At 42.0% G+C, this 23,936-nt stretch overlaps 1 protein-coding gene across 4 annotated transcripts; it reads right to left on the bottom strand.

The window, feature by feature from the left end:
* Positions 1–1,017: 1,017 nt before the first annotated feature.
* On the bottom strand, positions 1,018–23,704 carry ncoa5 (nuclear receptor coactivator 5). Of its 4 annotated transcripts, none has more exons than XM_086041468.1 (12): positions 23,540–23,704; positions 18,125–18,178; positions 16,295–16,555; positions 15,992–16,099; positions 15,327–15,390; positions 9,546–9,797; positions 9,349–9,470; positions 6,581–6,710; positions 6,265–6,467; positions 4,949–5,153; positions 3,264–3,355; positions 1,018–3,185 (listed from the first exon to the last, which is right to left on the bottom strand). In XM_086041468.1, exons 3-12 carry the CDS (start codon positions 16,545–16,547, stop codon positions 2,236–2,238), a joined length of 2,379 nt encoding a protein of 792 aa, XP_085897594.1. In that variant the 5' UTR covers positions 16,548–16,555; positions 18,125–18,178; positions 23,540–23,704; the 3' UTR covers positions 1,018–2,235. The 4 variants fall into 4 exon arrangements, with proteins under 4 accessions (XP_085897594.1, XP_085897593.1, XP_085897595.1 ...); XM_086041467.1 differs by having other exon boundaries at positions 9,349–9,473; XM_086041469.1 differs by lacking the exons at positions 15,992–16,099; positions 16,295–16,555 and having other exon boundaries at positions 9,349–9,473.
* Positions 23,705–23,936: the final 232 nt, after the last annotated feature.

Consider the following 23,936-nt stretch of genomic DNA (forward strand, 5'->3'; position numbering starts at 1 on the left):
ACTGCTTGGTTCCAAGCTGCAAGTACTACCTGCTCATTTTGGCACATTTGAGTTGTTTTGAAAAACCTCGCATGCTCTGGCCAATTTTGTCTCTCTCGTCAAATCACATTAAGATTCCCTAACTTGTTCAAAAAATGTTCATCCATCATCCCACAAAGCCCTTCATCCTAATCCAGACTCCCTCCTTTCTCCTCCTCCTCCTCCTCCTCCTCCTCCTCCCCGGCGCCCAGCTGTGTATTTTCAATGTGACTGCAGTTATCATCCTCAAAAAGTGATCAAAGAATATGAAACTCGCGCTTCCAACGCTGGGAGCGGCTCTGCTTGGACACCGCCCCAAACGACAGTCCATTTCGGAAACGGCACCCACACTAAGAACCCCGAGACCTCCCAGCCTCACCCTCGCCCCACCGATTCCACCCCAAGCAACAAACTGTAGCATGAGACAAAAAGGCTGCCGGTGATCATTCCTCAAGTCTCCATCCTTAAATGGATGTCAAGGGCTCTGACTAAAACACGAGTGAGCAGGTAGAGGAGCAGAAACACCACACAAAAAAACAACACAACACACCTCACATCGTGGCCAAGAAGTCACACCCAATTTCATGATTTGAGTACATTGCTAAAAGAAAAATTAAAATAAATTGACATAAAAAAAATAGTGGCTGTCCAAGTACTGCGAGCAGAGCCGCTCTCCAGTCACAGTGTAAACATTGTGTGCATGCACGTATGAACATGACAATAATATATTTGAGTGTTTGTGCTCTCAAGTGTTTATTTTCTCTTTCCGGTCGCACGACTCTGTTATTTCCCACCCCCTTGCTATTCTTTTAGCATTGGAAGTGTTTCCAAATGATGATCATAATAGAGTACAAGATTCTATTTTTCATGTATTATCTTGAGAAAATGACTACCAAAATATGTATGTGTGTGCGTATGTGTGCTCCAGTGAATTAGATGCGAAGATTTGGGGGGGTGGAATAAATTGTGGCCAAAGGATGAACAACAACTGTGCCAAAGTAGCGTGAAAAGTCAATTTTATGATTTTAGAAAATACACACACGTCTCAACAGTTGACAATTGTGGAAATGTTTTCAGAAATTCAATTAAAAAAGTGAAACTTTTATACAGTGTTGATTAATTTAAATACTTTTTAAAACAACCAATCCCTGCTTAACTTGTCTACTAAAAATATTTTCAAAATGTGTTATTTTGTCAGAAGCTGCAAGCTATAATCACATTGTTTCCCACAACATTCAAATTTATTGAGACGAACTCGCTGATCTCGACAGGATCCACATCAAGAGTGTCCAAAGTCCAAAGATAGTTTTATGTGAGTGTTTAACACTAAAAACCAAACCAATATAGGTCAAGATATGCTACGTCAAACACTTCCCAAATTTGTCATACGGGTAAAATACAAACAGTATTAGTGATAAAATGAATATTGTTTTTATGATTAAAATGTGGTGGCTTTGCGGTACATGCCAATAATCCCAAACTTGTTTTTAATTCACTGGAGTCGTGGGAAACACTAGTATGGATGCCTGAAAAAGTAGTGTAGGTTATTATATTCTGCAAACACACAAGTCACACTACAATAGTTTTTCCATTCAGAAATCGGTCATTGTGTGGTAAAGCTCTATTCCTTTCACTTTTGTGGGGTGGGCTGTGTTTTGCACATGTGCTGGGAGGGACGGAGTGGTCTGGTGATGAGCGAGAGGGTGGGCTACGTGTAAATAAAATAAATACAGTTAGTGTGGAAGTGTTTATTTTCTGTGTTAGTGTAAGTTAAATATTCTAAGGTTTGAAAAAAATGGAAAAAAGTCAACATGTATTCTCTATTGTGTTTCATGGTACATTTAAAAAAAAAAAAAAGAAAGTAAAGAGGAAAGAGTAGTTTTATCTTACATTTCAAACGCTTCTCTCTCTATGGCTTCTGGCTATGATACCCATTCTATTTTATAGATTTGTCAGCACAAAATGCAATAAACCAATACCATTTTATTACAGCAGTTGTGTGGTGACTTTTTTTTTAATGAATACATAAAAGGGATAAAGAACAGACTATGAAATGAAACATTCACATGCTGGGAGAAGACTGTAGAATCATCCTAATACCAACAGAAAATGGACCTCAAGCATGGGATGCAAATATTCACTAAGATAAAAAACAACAACAACAACAACAAAACATGTTAAAATCGTTTACAAAACATCTGTAAGATCTCCTACTACTCAGTAATGTCGGGGGTACATCTGTGCCATCTGGCCCATGTTGGCTGCTGGTCTAACTGGTGGAAGCTGCTGCTGTTGGAGATGCATTTGGGACTGGTGGTGCATTTGTTGTTGTTGTTGTTGTTGTTGTTGTTGCTGCTGCTGCTGCTGCTGCTGCTGCTGCTGCGGCTGCTGCTGCTGCTGCGGCTGCTGAGTTGGCAGGCCGCCGGTGTTCACCAGGTGGTTGAGAGCCGGTCCACTCTGGATGAGAGTGTCCAGAGCTTTCTGGACACTGGGGTTATCAAAATTGATACCGCCGGCAGAGTTGGCGGCTCTCGGACCACCCGCAGAGGCGGCGGCAGAGGGGGCGCGGCCCATGGGGGTGCCGTAGCCCTGAGCCGCCGCCCCGCCGGGGCGCACCGAGCTGTAGTCCTGGGACTGAACGGCGGTAGCAGAGGAGCTTGAAGCGCCTGCTTGCATGCTGGCGTTGCTCTTGAACAGACTGAGGATCTTAGCCTGGAGCTCCTGGTTGGGGTTGGTCTGCGTGCTCAGAGGAGCCGACAGCGGTGCCATGTGGCCCGATTGTGGCGCCATGGAGCTGGACTGAGCCGCCATGTGGCTAGACTGCTGTGGTGCCATGAGACCGGACTGCTGCGGTGCCATGAGACCGGACTGCTGCGGTGCCATGAGACCGGACTGCTGCGGTGCCATGAGACCGGACTGGGGCGCCATGAGACCGGACTGGGGCGCCATGAGGCCGGACTGGGGCGCCATGAGGCCGGACTGGGGCGCCATAAGACCGGACTGGGGCGCCATGAGGCCTGAGTGTGGTGCCATGTGGCTGGACTGTTGTGGCACAGGGCGGGCAGAAAGGGCGGGAGGTAATGCCGCCGCCGCCACGCTCGCCGCACCCACCATAGGCAGCCCTGCGGCCGAGGGCTGCACATCGGCAGTGGCGGGAAGGGTCACAGCTGTCCAGAGAGAGAGGTGAGCACGTTAGCATGACCACATTGCCCGTTACGACGGCTTGAAGGACAAAGAAGTTGTACCTGCGTGAGGGTCCGCGGGATTTCTTGTCAGCCGCGCCCGTTTGTCAGTGAGGTACACGATCAGACCTTCCAGTTCCTCTGGTGTTAAAAACCTACACGGCGACAACAAACCCAAGTTTGCCAACCATTATTGACCCAAGGCACGGCCATACTTAAACATTTGAAAAACGTCACACCCACACCACCAAACTAAAAAGGTCACAAACATTAGATGCAGCTGTCACTTTGGCACCATCAGGTGGAATCTGTGTGGCGGTGTTAAGGTTTAATTCACTGAGTGTGCATTTGAGATGACGTTTTGTTGGCACTCAAAAGTTCAAGTGTGGTTTTGTTTCTCTCCCAATGCAGCTACTAACAGCCCACTTAGTATAAGTTGGCCTGTATTCCCTAACCTTAATTGTGTGACTGTTAAAAGTTGAGTTTAATGACTTAATGGCATTAGTGTCGCGTACGAGTGTGCATATTTGTTTTCTCATGTGATGTCACTTCAGTTTGTGCTAGTGAGTTATTTAGACTAGTATGCTAAGGAGTATGATTAATGAGCATCTTGTGAAGGTGGTTAGTGTTGAATAATTTAACTACTGAAAATTAGGGGTGAGCATCTCTCCGAGACGATATGAAATATACAGTGCCTTGCAAAAAGTATTAGCCCCCCCCCCTGAACTTTTTGACCTTTTGCCACATTTCAGGCTTCAAACAAAAGATATAAAGTTTGCACTTTTGTGAAGGCTGAACACCAAGTGGGACACAATCATTAAGTTGAACAAAATCTCACTTCCTACTTTTTAGTCTTATTGGTAGAAAAGTTTTAAAATATCATACAAATTTCATTCCACTTCACAATTGTGTCCCACTTGATGTTGATTCCTCATTAAAAAAAAAAGGGTTTTATATCCTTAAGTGGAACGAATCGATTACGATTCAATTTGAGAGAATGAAAGCAAACCCTGTTTTTCGATTCAAATCGCTTTTGTTAGCCCCTTACTGAAAACCACTTGGTGATGTACAACGGGTTCATGGTCGTGTCCATGCATAGATGCCTGGTGTCTGTGCTTTAGGATCATCTCTGTTGTAAGATCTTTCCTGGATATTGTGGGAGTTCAGTGTATACTGAAATAATGATATCATCGCATTGCACTCACATTTACTTCTGGGCCTATTTGATTGAACAGAATTATTACTTTCTATAAATGGCAACAGGTGGATACACAAGGTAATTGTAGCTTCTGCCATGTAGTGGAAGAGCAACAAATTGTGTGAAGTGTAATTCAGTGTACATCGCTGGCGGAGATTGATGAACAAAGACTACTTACGTTTTTCCTTTTTATCTAAGAAAATTGTTTTTTTGCCAACAATTTAAATCTTTAGCATTACAACTTGAACAATAGAGACTGTAGAGAGAGCAGGAGAAATCTGCTCGAATTTATTTTCTATTTAACAATAGAAAAATGGTCGAATAATTTACAAACAATTCGAGGTACAACAGGCCTTTTGGAACATCATTTGTTTCTAGGTGGGGTAGAGTAGGGTACGTACATTTTAATAAATAAATCATTTTCTGACCAATGACGCGAAATGTCTAGCGACACACTTGATCATTTCCCACAGCACGCTAACGTTGGGCAGCACAGTGGCTGGCAATCAGCGCAACGGGTGACTCAGCCGAGCCGCAAACGCTTTCTCACCTGTTCTCTGTGAGCAGCGTGATGGACGTGAGCACGGAAACGGGGTGGCTCTCGCGGTCGGGCTCACGAAGCAGCACGTCGTCGGCCATTTTGGCGGCCTTGCGAGCGATCTCCTCGCGGTCCTTCTCGCGGGTCTCCATCTTGTAGGTGTCGTAATTGTGGCTGATCAGCATCATGGCGTCCTGCATCGGCATGTTACGGTGCTCTGTGAATGGTTAAAGGAGCCGTGCTTTAATTCCTCCGGCAATTTAAACCAATTATGAGGTGATTTAATATCATGTGTCAGATGCTTATTGAAAAAAAATACCCAAAGGATAAAGAACGTCAAAGTTAACACCCTTATTTTGTTGCCTCACTGAAATCTGTCTGTTTGACAGAATGCTCAACCGTCCAGAGGGGTTTGCCATCAAGGCAATGAAAACATGGATTGCAATTTCACTCGTGGAGGAAGCACTTCACTAACCTGTTGAATTACGCCAATCAGCGCGGCGGACACGCAGATGTGGTGCACAAAGTTCACACCTCGGTCAACACAAGTACCCCTCACCTCCGCATGTGCGTGGTTCTAGCATAAAATTTCACGAGTGGCGAGTCTCTGCCACAGTTTTTTCAAAACATGAATAGCCGTCGCATGATGTGGCGCCGTCACAAATGACGGCCTTTTACACGGATGAAAAATCTATTTGCCGGTTTAAAGGAGAGACACATCCACCCGCCACCAAGACAAAGACATAGCATAATACACTACACATACCTGTACATTGTGTTTTACAACAATACTTAACCATATTTAGAAATTCTTATAGCAATGGATGAAATAGTGAAATTGAGGTAAACATTTTCATGAACGCACACACCGCATGTCAGGTCCCATTCACTGATTCATGACCAAGCTCTCACTCATCCTGAACGGAGAACTCCGTCTCATTCATTCGGCCGCCTCTCCGAGTTGCTGTCACCGACTCGTCCTCGTCACCCTCTGTCGTACGAAGCCCCGCTTTGGGCTATCAACTCGCAATTCAAACTGCAGTGGGTCCACCTTCACTATACGGCAGAGTTCCTTTCCTACGACGGCAACCGCTCAAATTTGAATGAAAGTCGGAACATGCCATGGTCTTTCAGTTAATGACAATATGCAGTAGGCAAAGTCCTAATTACAATGAATATTATCGAATGGCCCATCAAAAAAAAAAAACAGTACAGTGTTGAACATGTTTTCTTTGCACCGTCGGAAATCCCGATACTAGTTAACACCATCTAACGGAGGAGGCCCTTCTGCAGTGACGTGTGTACACTGTATGCTAAATTAAAGTTACCTTGAGGCGTGCCAAACAGGATGTTGACCGTGCAGGATCGGTGCACCTGATGCTGCTGGGTAATGATGATGGCAAACGGAGTACGAGCGCGGCCCACATCCTCCAGCGCCTGAGTCAGGGACACCTCGGTGTTGAGGAAGATCAGGTCCACCACCATGCCCAGGTCGTGGACTTTGCGCCCGACCGTCTCAGCATACTCCCTGCTGTTAGTTCAAACAAACACGCACACAAACAAAGGAGCCACGTGAAGTGTAAAACCACAACAGGACTAGTGCTCAAATGTCTTGACCGTCAGCGATGGAGAGCGCGGCCATACTTCTGTGCCTTATTGACGACGATCACGGAGCAGTCAACAGGGCGATCGGTGTCGTGGCGGCGCTGCAGTTCCTCATAGTAATGCCGATAGAGCTCGTTACGCCGGCGCTCCTCCGGGCGAGCGCGGTCGTCTGCCAGTGAGGACAAAGAGGCTAGCATTTAAAATATTTTTAGGCTCTTAAGAATGTTCAAAAACCGTCATATCATCACTGTCCTGAGAAAAACACTTATGTCCAACTTGAAAAAGTTTTGATTCTCACGTTATAATACAATGTCTGTAACGCGAGGAGTGTCCAGCGGACAAAGCGCAAGTCCATGTCATCCGTAGTCTGTAAATAGTTTGGGGTTGACAAGACTGATGTCGGTGGGAATAAAATTGTTAGATGTGCCAAAATGGTCACCGTGAAGTAGGGGGGTGGGCGATATGGGCAAAAAAAATATATATCGATATTTTTTCATAAAACTCGATAACGATAATTTGACGATATTCTACAGACAATATTTTAAATCTGCACTTGCTTCACAGACCAATTGTGGATAGACAGCGTTTGTGAACAACATCTCTTTTAAATTGCTAAATACAGCTTCTGCAAAACATAATGATATTCTACGGCAATATTAAACAATGAAGAACAAAAAAGTATGTATTGACTTACATTGATTTTTGGGAATACTGTATTTCTGTCATTTAAATATCTCTGCTGTTATTCCATAATAATGTGACATTTTGAGCAGCAGTAAGTACTGGTGTACCACTGCCAACTACTAGAGCAATCAGAATGACAAAAAGGTGTCAACTACAGCAATCACAATGGGAAATAAATGTATTTGATATGTGACGTGTGACGGAAGTGTCACCCAGCAAGAACGAGAAAAAAAAAGACATCGTCATGACAACACCCATTCTCATACATTGGCCACCGCATTTCAGAATGAAGTTGAATAGCAAAACTGCAATTTACTGAAAAGTGCATTTCCCCACTCATTCATCACTGTGATATGCTGACTTGAGACTTTATTCATGTTTGGCTGTATGCTGGCGTCACACGAATAAGCTGTCGTAGTTTGTGCATGTCTCGGGAGTACAGGCTAGTTATGAATGATGCGGACTACAAGCGTGTAAACTGAATGTTAACAGATCATCCAGGCTCATCCATATTTGAAACAGCTCAGCAGTGCGGACAGAGTCACGTGACAGAGTCCTGCCCGCTGATTCTGAGAATGATAATCACTTCCTCCTCCTCTGCCATCAATGCACACAGATTTTCAGCATTTCCACTTTGCAGCCATGGGCTGACTCAATTTTCGAGGCAGTATTGATACTCAACGTAAAATTACACATCGTGAAAGCAAGATTGACGATGATATCGATACATATCGCCCTCCCCTATCATGAACAGCAATTCGGTTTCACCACGATGGATTACGAGGAAAACTTGGCGACCGCCCAAGCATGCTAAACAAAAACACAAACACACACTCAGAAAGCAGTCGCCGAGTTGGGCTAACAAACGCATGCACGCACCCACACAATACTTTGGCGAGCAAGTCAAACATGACAGCCTGGATGTTCGGTTAACATTCAGTTTACATGCTTGTAGTCCGCATCATTCATAACTAGCCTGTATTCCCCGAGGCATGTTGCGCAAACTACGACGGCTGACCTGTTTTCTGAAGCTGAGCCGTGATTGGTCATTACCGGAGCCCTGAGCAGTTGTGATGTCATTTTCATCCGACAGAAGTGACAAAATGGCCGCCCCCTTAGATGGCTAAAAAGGGATGGATTCTCCCTGCTGCTTAACTCATATTCAACAAACGCAATATTAATCAGAATGCCTTGTTTCAACTAGTGGGAACATGTTCTTGAAAAAAATATATGTTTGGGTTGATTTCCGCTTTAACACTGTAACTCATGAACCGTTTGTTCTAGGAATTTAATGCCAACAGATTCTAAAAGCAGAGGATTGTAGCTTTGCATCAGTACCACGTAGATATGGAAGTGACAGGTTTTCATGTGTGGGGGAGGTAAAGCTTCTATAATTGTAGTATCTACAGGTTTTTAAACTGTTTGACTATTTTCTCACACAGTTGTTCACAAAGAGGTGAACCTCACCCCATTTTTGCTTGTGAATGACTGAGCAATTCAAGGAAGCTCCTTTTATACCCAATCGTGGAACCCACCTGTTCCCAGTTAGCCTGTTTACCTGTGGGATGTTCCAAACAGGTGTTTGATGAGCATTCTTCAATTTTTTCGTCTTTTTTGCCACCTGTCCCACATTTTTGTTACGTGTTGTTGCCTTTGTAGTGTAGTCAATTAAATATAGGTTGAACATGATTTGCAAATTGTATTTTGTTTTTATTTATAGTATGTTTAACACAACTTCATTGGAATTGGGTTTTAATATACCGGTAAATTAAATCAGGATTGGACACTTGGACCTACAGAGCAAGGGCAGCAAAGTTAGAACATTAAGATCAGAGCCATTATTTCAGATGTTTTCTTGCTACTGCCCACTTGACTCATTGGTCCTTGGAAGAAGAAATATGCTCAATAAGAATTGACGTTTGCAACCCGACAGACATTGTAGTCAGTGCTAGTTTATTAATTTTTACATTTTTTATTTTAAGTCAATCACGTGTAACCTCCCACATAGCAGCTACAGCTCACATTTGGTCTTGGTGAATTCAAATATGGCACATACGATAGTCTTGATGGAGTTTGGAAATTGAAACAAAACTTGAAACGCTTGAAACAAATGGATGACATACCTTCAGCCTCACGACGCCCATTCCACGGATCTTTGTACTGGTCCCTGTACGGCTCATCCTTCCTTCTCGCGAAGTAGTCATCTGTGGGATTTCCACCACGGTAGTAACGGTCATACTCCTCTCTGCTATCAAAAAATTGAAGGAGGATTCAATGAAAAAGTCTTCATGAGGTTCCTTCTGCAATGTATAGACTTTACTTGTAGGCGGGATCTCGCGGCGTGCCTCTCAGGTCCTTGTCTCTGTTCTCCGAACCGCGGTAACGGTACTCATGGTCACGAGGGTGGCTTCCCGTTCTTGGCTCTCGGCTGGAATCTCTAACCTGGTCCCTCCCGTCACGGGAATCGCGATCTCGGGGTTCACGTGCATCGCGATCTCGGCTATCACGGGGGAGCACTGGTGAGCGGGACCGAGGCCGGGGATCTTTGCCGTCCCCGTAACCACCATACGGCCTGAGTAAGAAGATACAAGTAGTGAGATGGTATTCTGTGGCTTCTTTTATATTACAATGGACAATTAAAATACAGTATTTAATATAACACCAAGGAATAGTCAAAAAGTACATCTACACCAAATAAATGCAAACCAGGAGACTCCAGTGCTTCTTTCAACGAGGACAAGCAAGTGGTCCTTGTTCCACATGATCTTAAATCGAGCTCTAAAAACAAAAATCCACTTTTGTTTATTCGGGGTATATGAGTGTCGTTTCCCCGAAAGTCACACCATGCTGTAAATAAGCAGTCACACACTCGGAAAGTAAAATTAAAAAAAAAAAAACATCCAAAATTCTCAATCGTAATGTGAGGTATAAATTAAATGAAATGAATATGCAAAATTGCTTTGGAACATTTTGAGACTTCATGAAATAATTCCTACATGGTCCCGGTGCTTGGAAATGGTCGTCAAAATATGCAAAGTCTGCTCGAGTAATGAACGACAGGGCGACGATGGGCATCGAAGTGGACGAGGTGTCTGATAACTCCCAGGACCGGTGTCACAAAAGTTGAAACCCAATCTAGAAACGATTTGTGTGAGAACTTCGAGGACTGGTGTCACAAAAATTAAAACCCAATCTACAAGTTTTCCATTCGATGTGTGCCAGGTGATAAACCAGCATTGTACAAAGACATCCTCCGGCGACTGTCTTGTTCAGCGTGCGATGAGAGGCAAAAGTTGAGGCAGGACAACACAACTCCTCACAATGGCCCGCGCATCCGATAGTTCCCGGCTGAGAAGGAAAAATGCTTAGCTGGAGGAACCTCCCTACTCACCTGACCTGGGTCCGTGTGATTTTCTCTTCTTTTCCAAGCTCAAAGGGGTCAATAAGGGGACCCGATTTGGAGACAATGATGACAGATCAATGGAATTTCCCAGAAGTATCCTTCCAGGAGTGAGTGAAGGCGTGGCAGAGAAGGCTGGGAAAGTGCATTAAGACTCCAGTGGAAAAATTGTAAACTTGTAGTTTGAATTAAAAATATATCTCCTGTGATACCAGTCCTGGAAATTCTGACATACTTTGTAAACGTGTCATTAGCAAGCTGTAAAAGCTCTTTGTTTTTTTCTGCCAAAGCTCACCTCAAGAAAAAATACTGTCCCATGGTTAAAAATGAATTTCTTGCCACCGTATCCTCATTTGTTTTTGATTTTACTTATTAGTTAAGTGTTGGGATCTACCAAATGTATTCAATATTTGCTTCTTGAAAAGTTGTCGTGCCAGTAAAGAAGACTGAATAAACCCAGGATTGTGCAGGATAACGACTTTATTTGATGATACCGTGTTTATAGCGTATATAGTTGGTCCTTGGTTATGACAGAGTTGTGTTCACAGGGCCACCACATAACACAAATGTTTTCAAAAGTTCGATGCCTGGAGGTCCAACACTAACCTACTAGTACGCGAAAGCAGTAGTAGTAAAGTCATATTCGCACAAAACATTTGCATGAAAAAAACGAAACAATGAAAAGCGATGAACACGGCGATGACTTAGTGGGCCTTCTTGCGCCACTTTCGTACGGAACGTGCTGTTTGTAACCTTGAAATGTTGAATGTCTGGACCATTGTAACAGAGAACCCACTGCACTCGGTATGCTAATTGCTGGATGCAGCAGATGTAGTGATTTTTTTCACCCCCACATGTTGTATTGCAGTTCACATGATGAATGATTGTATTATGTTAACATAGCATAGCCTGTCAAGAGACTAGGCTCTGAAGGCAGTAGAAATTTTATTCATAGGAAGTGAGCAACTTGTCACGCTTTGAGATTGAAGCTGAAACCAATTTTGGGGGTGTGCTGAAAACAAATATTGATCTGTCCGAGGATTTTTCTTGACTCACTGCAGGGCTCCAGCCACTAATTTTCACTGTAGCCTACAGTATTACTGATAAATGGGCTGTGATGTGGAGCACAAGTTTGTCAACAACAAAAAATATTCAATAACAGTAATTTTTAAAAATCAGCAACTTTATGGGTCGCACAGGAGAAAGTAGATAACGTTAGTTGCTTTGTCTCAAATTTTCGGAGCAAAATGCCAACATTTGGGGGCAGTCTGGAGCCCTGTCTTCGGTTTCTATTTTTGTCAGGAACTTTCCTTTCCTACCCGAGCAAAACGACCCAGAGTTACTTTGGGGAGAGGTTCGTAACGAACTTTGAAAAGGTGCCGCGATGCAACCTTTAACACATACATATGACCAACCTTTATGAACATTTGCAGGCCACGGCTGAAGTTTACTGCAGTTTTACGCGAGAGATTTATACAGTATAACACCCACCAGCCCACGATGGTGGTGATTAGGAAGAGTGGAGTCATATTCATTTTTGACAGTGATTTCTTTCATATGTTTGAAAGGCAGCACCTTTTCGTCTTCCTTGGCGTGTTGACATTTTCCACAAAGGCTGAAGAATGGTGGTACAAAATCTTAGAATGCAAGTTGTCAGTTGATACTGTAACGCAGTGTTTCCCAACCAGGAGTAGGGGAGAATGGGGTAAGTAGTGCCAATTCTTACTTCAAGTGCCTTTTACGCAAGGGGTTCACAGGAATGCCTCCAGCTAAAATATGTACATATAGTTTAGGATGTAGTACATCCCTGGGAGCAATCACTATGGATCTTAAATAAACAGAGAAATAAAGCTTTAGAAAAAAAAAGTGCTTTTGTGGCACAACTTGCCCGGAGTGTGGGGTGAATTCTGCCATTAGTCAGAAATCACTGGTGTAAATTATGCCGTTGATAACTGAAGTAAAACAGATCATTGTAATCTCACAAATGATAATGCTATATAAAAGCAAGACAAATTCAGTACAAAAGTAACGCTGAAAATTTTCCCACTGTGGGATCAATAAAAACCTTATCTTAGCTTAATAATTATCTAAAGTTTTAACATCATCAAATGTCAATTTGCTTCAACAAGGCCTTGCTCCACATAAACACCTAGTAGGAACAAAATGAATATTCCAAAATGATCACCTAACTTCATCTGCATCTGAATATCTTCACTGATTTGGCCTACTTCTGGACGTTCAATTGTCAATGCTGCAGGGGTTTTGTGTTATTATGCAATCTTCAATATTCTCCCTACTCCCAGACGTTAAATGGATGTGAATAGGAAATTAGCCAGCTAATGAGCTTGAAATAATGTCATGCACGGACGCATTTTTTGGGTTGGGGGGCAGTTGGACCGACGGAATGTAAGGATGGAAAAAAGGACGAGGACGGACAGGGTCGTAGGATGATAATTTTTATGAATAAGGATGGAGGGACGAGGGCGGAAGGGGACCAGGTCGTGGACGGGGGGACGGACTGGCAAAAAAAGGGCAACATGCCCAGTTCTGAGTAATGTATAGTAAAATAATCATAATTTGGAGGAAGTTATGCCATTGGCACAACTTGACCCAGGTCCTTTGGCACAAATTACCCCAAGACCACCATTTTGAAAGAAATGCATCCCCCAGCTGTTTTGAGCTAGCATCATAGCATCAGGCTAACTGTATAGACTCATTATGTAAATTATTAAACCACTTAAACATGTGTCAACTGTTTTCAAAGTTTTCTATAATTGTTCAAACACAGCAATAATTTAAAAAAAAAAATCATATAAATTTCACTTTGGAGGACAAAAAAAAAAAGGTTTTGGAACTTAAAAGCGCTTACCTATCAAGCCATGTGTATCCCTTCTTTGCAGGATGAGCGAAATGGATGTCTCTTCAAAAATATGTGGTCACATGACCAACTTCTATGGTTTTCTAAATAACAGGGTTGGCACTACTTGCCCCTTGGCACAAATTAGCCCACTCTCCCCTATCCATACCCCTAGGGGTACATGAGTACATTGCGGGGGTAGGTGAAAATACTTATATTTCCCAGACCTGTGCCACAGCAACACGACAATTACAACAGCCGTATGTCAACTCAAGGGTTAAAGCTCAAATGATTCATGAAAAGAAAGTAAAACTGCAATAGTGGGTCTTAATGTTATTCATATGAAGGGTTCCTGATATGTAAAGCTTAAATGCTTGTGTACTGTCCTCGCTGAGACGTATGAACTTTGTCTTAGCTAGACAGCGGGCTAAACACTGGAGAGATGATGCAAGATATAGTTGTTTGTAGCTTTTAATATAAATCTTGACGTCGTTTGGCATTCTGAAAACTGCGCGCATAGGATTGCAAAGTGATCTCTTCCTTTTTTCCCAACTGCATAACTTCTTTGCGCATTTATCACACAAGCCACCAAAACTTCCTGCTTTACATTGTTTACGCCAAAATAAATGTAGTTTTACAATGAGCAAATGAACCAAAAGTCACCTGTAAGGCAGAACAACCTTTTAACCCATTAAGACCTAAAGCGCCTGGCTCAACATCTCCCCAAAACCTATGGGCGGCTATAGAATCACCCTTTTAAAGCTGAGGTTCTCCCAGAAATTCAACGCCTACAATTTATATCTCACCCCCTTTAGCGGATGTGGCACATGTGGCATTCACACAGCCCCAATTTTATTATTCTTTACTGTTTCAAAGATGTAAAAATAAAGTGCAAGAGAAGCACTATTTTAATTTTTTTTTTTAATTGAGTGGTTATTATTCATTTCCATCCTCTTCTGTTCGATATCGTCATTTTCTACAAACATATCTTAACCATAAATCATGTTCGATTGGTTCCAAGTGGCTATATATATATATATATATATATACAAATATATATATGAGAGAGAGAGAGAGAGAGAGAGAGAGCGAGAGAGAGAGAGCGAGCGAGCGAGAGAGCGAGAGAGAATCAAAATTCTTTCTTTTTTTATATGATTTATTTCTTTAACTTTTTTTGTTAAATTTTAATTAACAATGATTTACAATTAAATGTTAAAATTAATGAAACCAAGTTAAGATTCCAAGGTACACGAGCCAAAAAAGGTTGGGAACCACTGCTGTAACAGACCAGAATGTGTAAGTAGGGATGGGCAGTACATTTGATCAGCCATTTTTATCATTGTATTTTTTTTTTCCTTATCAGGATGGTAAAATCCCTGAATGTTCTGAACTCCTGTTTCAACAAAAGTGCAGTACTGAGTAGAATGCTGGTTGGAGGGGATTTGCCCAAGCGTGAATCTATCAGACATCTTCACAAAGTAGTCCACTCCATTTTGCCTCAATTCAATTCTAAACTCTCGAAACTCGACTAATCTATGATAAATCGCATCCCTCAATAAAAACTAATATGTAGCAGTGCGAACAAAATGAGAGGCAAAAAAGATGTGAATATGAAGACAAATCTTGACATTCCCTTATCAGGTTTATTTTTACTTGTTAAAATTTCTGTCGGTGAAATAATGGAAACAACTTCCACATTACTGACTTGCACACCTCCATAAATGTTTTCATACGTCCACCAACCATAACCAGTGAAGGTTTAAAATCTCGTTTTTGTTGCTCGTTTTTGACCGGCTGCTTTGGAGGCGATGGTAGGTCTTCCCACCGAAAATGTGTTACTTTACCTGCGTGGAGGGCTCTGCTGGGAATGAGGTTTAGCGGACCGTCGCTCCACTGCCATATTTACATCTGAAAATAAATCAATCCAAACGTTGAACAAAAAAAACAATGGCATGTCAATCAGATTATGCGCAGAACGAACGGAAATCGGCCACGTCAAAGAAATTCCCACGGTCCAAAATGAAATTGCGCTCCAGTACTCCAAACTTGGGCTTCCTTACTCGACGAGAAGTCAAAATGCAGCGCATGGAGTTGCAGTCTGTCAAATTGGGTTCGAAATGACGAGGAGAAAATTCTTTTCCGTCGACAAGTTGGCGGCGTGACGAATTTCGACAACGTATTAAAGCCATTCCGAAGTAAATGCAAAGACAATTGGGGGAAATTAGACTATTTGAACAACTTTTTATTTATTTTGTATGCGAATCATTCAAAATATCTTCAACAAGCTTCCATGGAAAAAGCAAAAACATGGTCACGAATGACGTCATTATCTATTTAAAATCCTTGTGGTGTATTTGACTTTATTAATCCAACTTTGATTATCCAAAACAGAAAATAATTTCTATCTAAACCATTAATTTCAGTTATTAGCATCATTTTTTTTTTTATCTGCTTGTCACACAGCTTATGCATAAGAAGTGTAGTCAGACTTGGTGCAGTCAAGGCTTACCTATTTTATAACCTTTATAAATTCGACCCTTTTGGGCCAACTTTGCAGCTTCGGCTTCCTCTACTCGTTCAAATTGTACAAATCCATATCCACGTAACAGGGAAACGCCTGAAAAAGGGACAATTTAAGTGGTACAAGGAAACAGCGGAGTGGGTACCTACCCATTTAGCCAAGCACATGGGGACTAAATTACAGTGTTACATCCTTATGGGTCAAGATAATTAAAAGCTGCAAATTAGATACGACAATTATCTACAATTAATAGCTGTGAATTTTGTTGCTCATCATGAGGCATTTACTGACCAAGTATCTTTCCATATGGACTGAAAAGATCTTCCAAATCCTTCTTATCCATGTCGGATGTTGGCAAATTCCCAACGAAAATCCTTCGCTCCATTTCCCGGGGATCGGTACTGCTACAGGTGCGTGAGAAGTGCAACGGCGATGGACTCCGACTTCTTCGGCGAGACATGACTTGATCCGAAGGTTTAGCGGATTCGTTGCTCGTATGTTCAGAAATGCTCGGAAATATTTTGTTTTGAGCGGATACAAGCATCCACGATCCTGAAACGTCAATGGGGTGACAGAAGGGATTAAAATTTCTCTGTAGGATGAAAAGTTGTAAATGGAGCAAAGAGGTTGCGCATTGGAAACGGGGAAATTGAAACTACGCAGGAAACGCGTCAGCGATTCGGAAATTCTTGAACGACTAGCGGCCGGGCACGTTGCGTGAAAAGAAAAAAACATCTATATTCGTATCCATGGTTTGAATTTGATGCAAACAACGGCTGGTACAATGACATGATTGGGAATGTTTCAGTTGGTTTTATTGGTGGCCACACAAGTTCACCAACAAGCTTCGGCAAGGATCCCCGCTGCAAATTGTACAGAGGGCCATTTTGCACTGGCGGCAAAATTGAGATCTTGATCCATGTCTTTCCAATTCAAAATGTGTAAGGCCTCAGTCTATTATCATAAAGCAGTTGAGTACGGGGAGTCCTCGGTTTGCGACTGAGCTCTGCAGCAGCTACGCAACCCTAATGTATACAAGTCGGAACACGCCCAAGTCCATCACTAACCTATGCTAACGTAGTAGTCAAGTCACACAATAAATATTTGTACGAAAGACACTCTAGGGCAGGGGCGTCAAACTCATTTTTTGTCAGGGGCCACATAGTAGTTATGGTGTCCCTCAGAGGGCTGTTATGACTGTGAACGCATATAAATGTATGATCGCTTTGAATGATCGCAAATACACAACAAATTGATGGATAGCTAATTTTGAAATTAGAAGTCGGTAAGTAACTGTTTGTTCAATTATTTTTCAATTTAATTTATAGGGGAGGATTGATAACAAATAACACATTGCAGTATCTCATATCTCAGTGTTGTTAAAAATGAAAACAATTTGGAAGAAATGTGAAATTGACGCACATGATTTGCCTTGGCGGGCCACATAAAATGAGGCTGCGGAACGGATATAGCCCACGGGTCTTGAGTTTGACATATGTGCTCTAGGGCATAAAAATACACCAATGAAATGAAAATAACAACAGCAGCAGTAACCAAGCATGCCATGTTGTATTTATATATTCTCAAGCCACTGCGAAAATTAGTTGACGACGCGCCATTCCTAACCTCAACACCGAGAACCCCCTGTACATTGAGAGAATGTCTGTCTTGGCAAAGACACACCCCAATGCGGAAAAAACAAAAAGGCACACCGCGCATCGCCTGTTCAGTCGAATGAGCCCCTGTGAAAATGTACAGTATTGATGCCCAAAATGACATTAGAAATTTGAATGATGTAAAAATCAAGATCCGAGACGGCAAACTCCACAGGTGTATGTCTTTCCTTGTCCTTCTTTGGCAGCCCATCCTCGCCAATGGTAATTGAAATGCAAATGTCTTGACGAAAAATTACTTTGGAGAAATGAAATCGTTTTGGCAAATGCAGACCCCAAAATGCTCCTAATTGCCGTCACGCAAACATCTGCTTTTGAAATATTTTGATGGCACGACGCAAGTTTGTTTCATCCAAAGAAAAATGTAGGCTTCACAAAGAAGAAATGGCAGGCACAACATTATAGTAGGAGGTAATGCTGCTAAGCAAACAGCCTCATATATAAATACCTTGGCAGGAATCTGGAAGGTGAGGGTGGTCGTCCCAATCAAATTGACAAGTGTCTGAAAGACATTACAAAAAGTGTTAAGGGGACATATTTTCGGGACGTGCGCGTGTGGAAATTTTGAGCACATAAGCATGTTTTGAGCGCAGCCGAGTCACTCAGTGCTCATCTGCCAAGTGCCCACAGGAAGTAAAAGCCGCTTCAAACAACAAAGCGGTCTGTGCACGCACGCGTATCTCATACGCACGCCGAAGGCAAGTGTGGCTTAACTTAGTTCAAATAAATGACCAATCGTTTGTGAACAACATCTCTTTTAAATTGCTAAATACAGCTTCTGCAAAACAATGATATTCTACGAGAATATTTAACAATAAAAAACAAAAAAATTATGTATATATTTACATTGATTTTTGGGGATATTTATGTCATTTAAATGTCTGTGCTGTTATTCCATAATGATGTGACATTTTGAGCTGCAGTAGGTACTGGTGTATCACTGCCAACTACTAGAGGAATCAGAATGAGAAAAAGGTGTTAACTACAGCAATCAGAATGAGAAAAAAATTTATTTGATATGTGACGTGTGATGAAGTGTCACCCAGCGAGAGAAAAAAAGACATTGTCATGACAACACTCATTTCTCATACATTGGCCAACGAATTCAGAATAAAGTTGAATAACAAAACTGCAATTTACAGAAAAGTGCATTTTCCCACTCATTCATCGCGGTGATGTGTAGACTTTATTCATGTTTGGGTGTATGCTGGCGTCACACTAATAAGCCGTCGTAGTTTGTGCAACATGCCTGGGGAATACAGGCTAGTTATGAATGATGTGGACTAAAAGCGTGTAAACTGAATGTGAACCGATCATCCAGAATGTCACGTTTGCCTTGCTCGCTTAAAGTACTGAGTGTGCGTGAGTGGGTGTGTGGATCTATATTTGTTGGTTCAACTCGGGGACTGTTTTCTGGGTGTGTGTTTTTAACCTTTTTTTAGCGTGCTTGCGCAGTCGCCAAGTTTTCCTCGTAATCTATATGGCTCGTGGTGCAACAGAATTGCTCTTCACAATGACCGTTTTGGCACATCTAACAATGTTATTCCCACCAACGTCAGTCTCGTCAAACTCCAAACCATTTACAGACTACGGGCGACGTGGACTCGCGCCTCGCTCTGAATCCCCCCTCGACACTCCTCCATGAAATGAGGAGGAAACAGTTCCGCTGTAGTGCGGACAGTCACGAGACCGGGCCCTGCCCGTTGATTTGGCGAATGATTGTCACTTCCTCCTCCTCTGCCTTCAATGCACAATGATTTTTCAGCATTTCCTCATACTTTGCGGCCGCCGGCTGACTCGCTTTTCGAGGCAGTATTAATACTCGCTAATGTAAAATTACACATCGTGAAAGTAAGACTGACGATGATATCGATAATAGTGTTGTTGCGATGCCATTTTTTGGCCCCGATACCGATTCCAATACCCAGCTGTGCGGTATCGGACGATGCTGATACTGTACCGATACCAGATTTTTGGAAAAAAAAATATATATAGATATATATGAGCATTTTTTTCTTGTAATTCTAAAGAACTGCATACTCACTTTGATGTAAAAGCATTGCTATCATGACTTGGTCAGACTTAAAAACCTTTGTGAAACAGGAAAAAATAAGAAATAATATACACGAGGTATCTTTGAGAGAGATTGTGTCGGATTAATTACAAAAGCTATAGGACATAATTCTAAAAGTTTGTTTTGAGTATTAGTGACTCATCGCAACAGCTTCCGCTCCCAAATCCACTTTCAGAACCAAAAACAAGCAGTTCAACACCAAAATCCAAAATTGAGCAGGGTTTGTTGTTGCGGTCCATTCCCCTTGTTCATGCTCGCTGCCGCCCCAAGCTCTTGGTGCTTGTTCACGTTTCGTCCTCAAATGTTTTATCAGGTTTGACGTATTGAACCTGGCCATATTGAACTTTCGCACCGGTAATTTTGCACTTAGCTGTTGTACCTGCTGGTTTCTATGTTCAAGTACAGTAGTTCCATATCGCCGCCGACATTATTTCTCCTGTACCTCATAGGTTTTTTTTCTCTCAACATGAAAAAGCAGCCCCGCCATTGGTTAAGAGCATCCGCTCTGGGCCAATAGCGACGGCTAATACTGAACAGTCACCACACACCAGTGTCGTAAATGAGCAAGATACTGTACAAGGCGCTGCATTCAATGTAAATTGAGCAGGGTTTGTTGTTGTGGTCAATTCCCCTTGTTAATGTTCGCTGCCGCCGCAAACTCTTGGTGCTCGTTCACATGTTTCGTTCTCAAATGTTGCATCAGGTTTAACGTATTGAACCTGGCCACTTTGGTTCCGCCTCTTGCAACATTCGCTCTAGCTGGAGTTTCTATGTTGAAGTAGTTACATATTGCCGACATTATCAAACGGTACTTTTATTTCATTTTTTGAATGTGATTGAATTGGTAAATTGGAGCCTTTAAACACAGCGAGGCCAGCGAGTGTGACGTAGTTGCCCATGCGCAGCCGCCTCCTTATATGCTCACAGGCTGAGAGAGAAAAGTGAAGTCGCGCAGACAAAGCAGGTGGAAGACAACGAGGAACAAAGATAGCAGTTGCAGAAAAGTCCGTAGTCGTTGATAAAACGGGGACCCGAAGTACAGAGTGAAAGTACTTCGGGTTTAAACCGAATGACAAAGGCCATTGAACACAGAAGCACCGGAGTGCAAGCGGTGCTACAAAGTCTGCCTCGCGAAGGGAGGAAACATCAAATTTGTCCAAACATTTGAAGGACAAGCATGCGAATTTGTTCCGCGACTTCTGTCAAGAATGACAGGTGATAATGTTGTTCACTTCACTATAATGTCAAGAAAATTAGTATAAAGCCGCTCCTAGCCCAGTAGTAAATCAGTAGCCGACATACAGAGAGCTAAAACGTGTCCAGGGGGTGAAATTAAGCTGTTTTATTCGCCCAATGTGAGTGATTTTTGGTATTTGTTTAGTAATTTATGGGGATCAGTGGTCAAAAAAAAAACAATAAATTCCATCATATCGTAATGTGATGCTTTGATTAAAAATCCATTTAGACAGACCAACATATGAAAAAGTAATTCCAACAGTAGACAATTTTATATAAGTGTATTGTCTGGTAAAAAATCTGTTTGTCTAGTAGAAAATCTACTTTGAAGTTGTTGGGTATGCCAAAAAGACCATGATTAATACATAAAATATATTTTAAAAATGTAATTACAAATTACAATTTAATTTGTCATGTCATCTTCCAAACCGCTTATCCTATACAGGGTCGCGGGGAGTTGCTGGAGCCTATCCCAGCCGTCAATGGGCGAAGGCAGACTACACCCCGAACTGGTCGCCAGCCAGTCGCAGGGCACACATAGACACTGTCACTGGCTGGCGACCAGCTCGGGGTGTAGTCTGCCTTCGCCCATTGACGGCTGGGATAGGCTCCAGCAACTCCCCGCGACCCTGTATAGGATAAGCGGTTTGGAAGATGACATGACAAAAAAACATGTTAAAAAAATGCATTTTCTGTACTGGTAGCACAAACGATAGCACAAACTTTGGCGTTGACAAGAAGAAAGTGTCATAAAAAAGATTGAGAAATGAGCAAGTTATAACTTATTTCAACATAAATGCATTGCCTTTGAGGGAACGCCACCAGCGTTGTTGCGCTGGGCGGCAACTGCACATCAGCAATGGCAAATTGACAGGTGTGTGATTTTGGGACAAGCTAAAAGCTTTGATGTGATCGACAGTGGCTCAAATTAGCATTACCATCTTGCTTCTGATCAGTGCAGGTGGAAGCTTCGATCACCGCAAGTAGTTTTTAATTGGGCGGAGCATCGCTGTCTGGGCCATCTTGTAATTCAGAAACATCGGTTATGTACTACTTTTTATATTGACATTGTTTCCAGCTCAGGAGAGTGCTATGACATAGATTTTTTCTTCTTCTAAGTCATATATGTCATTACATGGTTGCCACCCAGTGTTCAGATTGAGAAACCACAGTTGAATTAAACGGTGACAAACTTGTGTAAGCACTGTTGTATTTAATTTCTTTGCATTTCACTGTATTTCTTGATAAGAAGTTGTATAACCACATAGTTTGATTTGATCTTTTTCTGGCTACTGGATTATTTGTATCATTATATGTATTTATTTAAATAAATTGTAATGTGTTCTGTACAACATATTTATTTTATGAACAGACACTTGCCATTGACTTCATGCAATTTTCAGGAAAAATTAAGTCATGGAATTCATAGATCATTCTTGAAAATTATCTTTGCATTTTAAAGTTAAATGTATTAACTCATTCACTGCCAGACATTCTCAAAGCCACTTTTACCATAACGTTTGAAAAAAATCTGGGGAAAAAAAGTAAATAAATTTCAGGGCCTGAATGGCTGGACTGTGAAAAGACAAATAACGATGTTCTTGGCAATTAAGGAGTTAAGTGAAACAAGTGTTATTAATGAGTGACAGAGGTCACTACTGTGAATGTGTGTGTGTGTGTGTGGGGGGGGGGGATTCTTCAATTAAGCCCCCCTTAATTGAATAATCCCCCCCCACACACACAAATAAATAAATACAATTTTATTAAAAAAATAAATAAAAAGACAACCTCTACTTCATGGAAATGTACCTGTTGCTTGGGGGCCTTGGAACGTATCACCAGGGAAAAGTGAATGAACAATCTCTATGCCTTTGTTTTCGAAGGCAATTTCTGAAAAGCAAGTGTTTTATTCTTAATGTGTATAAAAGGTGGTTGATTTACTTTGCGACAGTTGGGGACAACTTCGTATTTCTCCAACCTTCATACTGTTCATACCCGCTAAGCGGCGTACCTGCAACGACGACAATCAGGGATATTACATGCTGGTACAACGATGCGATGTGGTTTATGAACCAGCGTTCAAATTACGTTTTCATCGGTATTTCATCCAAGAAATGGCACTAACCGATAGAAGCACCCATTTTAAAATGTACTGCTGCCTCAAGTCATCAAATGTTGGTTCAAAACAAGCGGAAATTAACTATATTTGCGCCGAAGCCAGCGTGTGTCGAGTCGACTGTGAACAAGACAATATGGAGTCCGCCGCCAAGAACGCGCAAGCCTCAGTAAATGGCGAAGTTTGAAGCGGTGGGGGTTAGCCCCAAAACAGCAAACAACACGAAATAAATAATTAACAATCACACCCAGTCGGTTACTAAATCGTACCTCACGTCTTCTTTATTTTATACGTCCCCCAGGTCGCGCGGTATTACGTACATAACTGTGTTTACTGTTAGCTTAGCTCGCAAGCAAACGAACTGAAACGGGCATTTTTCTATAAAATAGAGAGAAGCCACGTTTGTCTTAAGACATCAATATTTAGTTAGTAGTTACCTTCAAAAGATGATTTAATCTGGTTTTATCCAGTCAAATCCACGTCTCCGTTGTCTTCAGAGAAACTCAACCGGAACAGCACCCCCCTCGTTCTTCTTCTTTAGGCCAGATGGAAGCAAATCTGCATTTCCGCTACACTCCTTTGCTCTCTGCCGCCGCCAGCAGGTCGGAGGTATATCCAATATAGCCAGGTTCCATTTATTTCAATAGGTTTATTTTGGATGGATGAAAGACTTGATATACAGATAGATGGGGACAAATGGATGGATGATATCGGAGGAATACACCAAAAAGAAGAGCAGCAATGAGGACCACATATTGAATACGTGCTTCCAAGCAATGTCCTGTATTTCCATAGAAGCGCTGCTTCAAAGCATGCTTCGAATCACGTAACATA

The sequence above is a fragment of the Filicampus tigris genome, chromosome 9 (genome assembly GCF_054856515.1).
Source record: "Filicampus tigris isolate MCC_2025a chromosome 9, RoL_Ftig_1.0, whole genome shotgun sequence".
Taxonomy (NCBI): Eukaryota; Metazoa; Chordata; class Actinopteri; order Syngnathiformes; family Syngnathidae; genus Filicampus; species Filicampus tigris.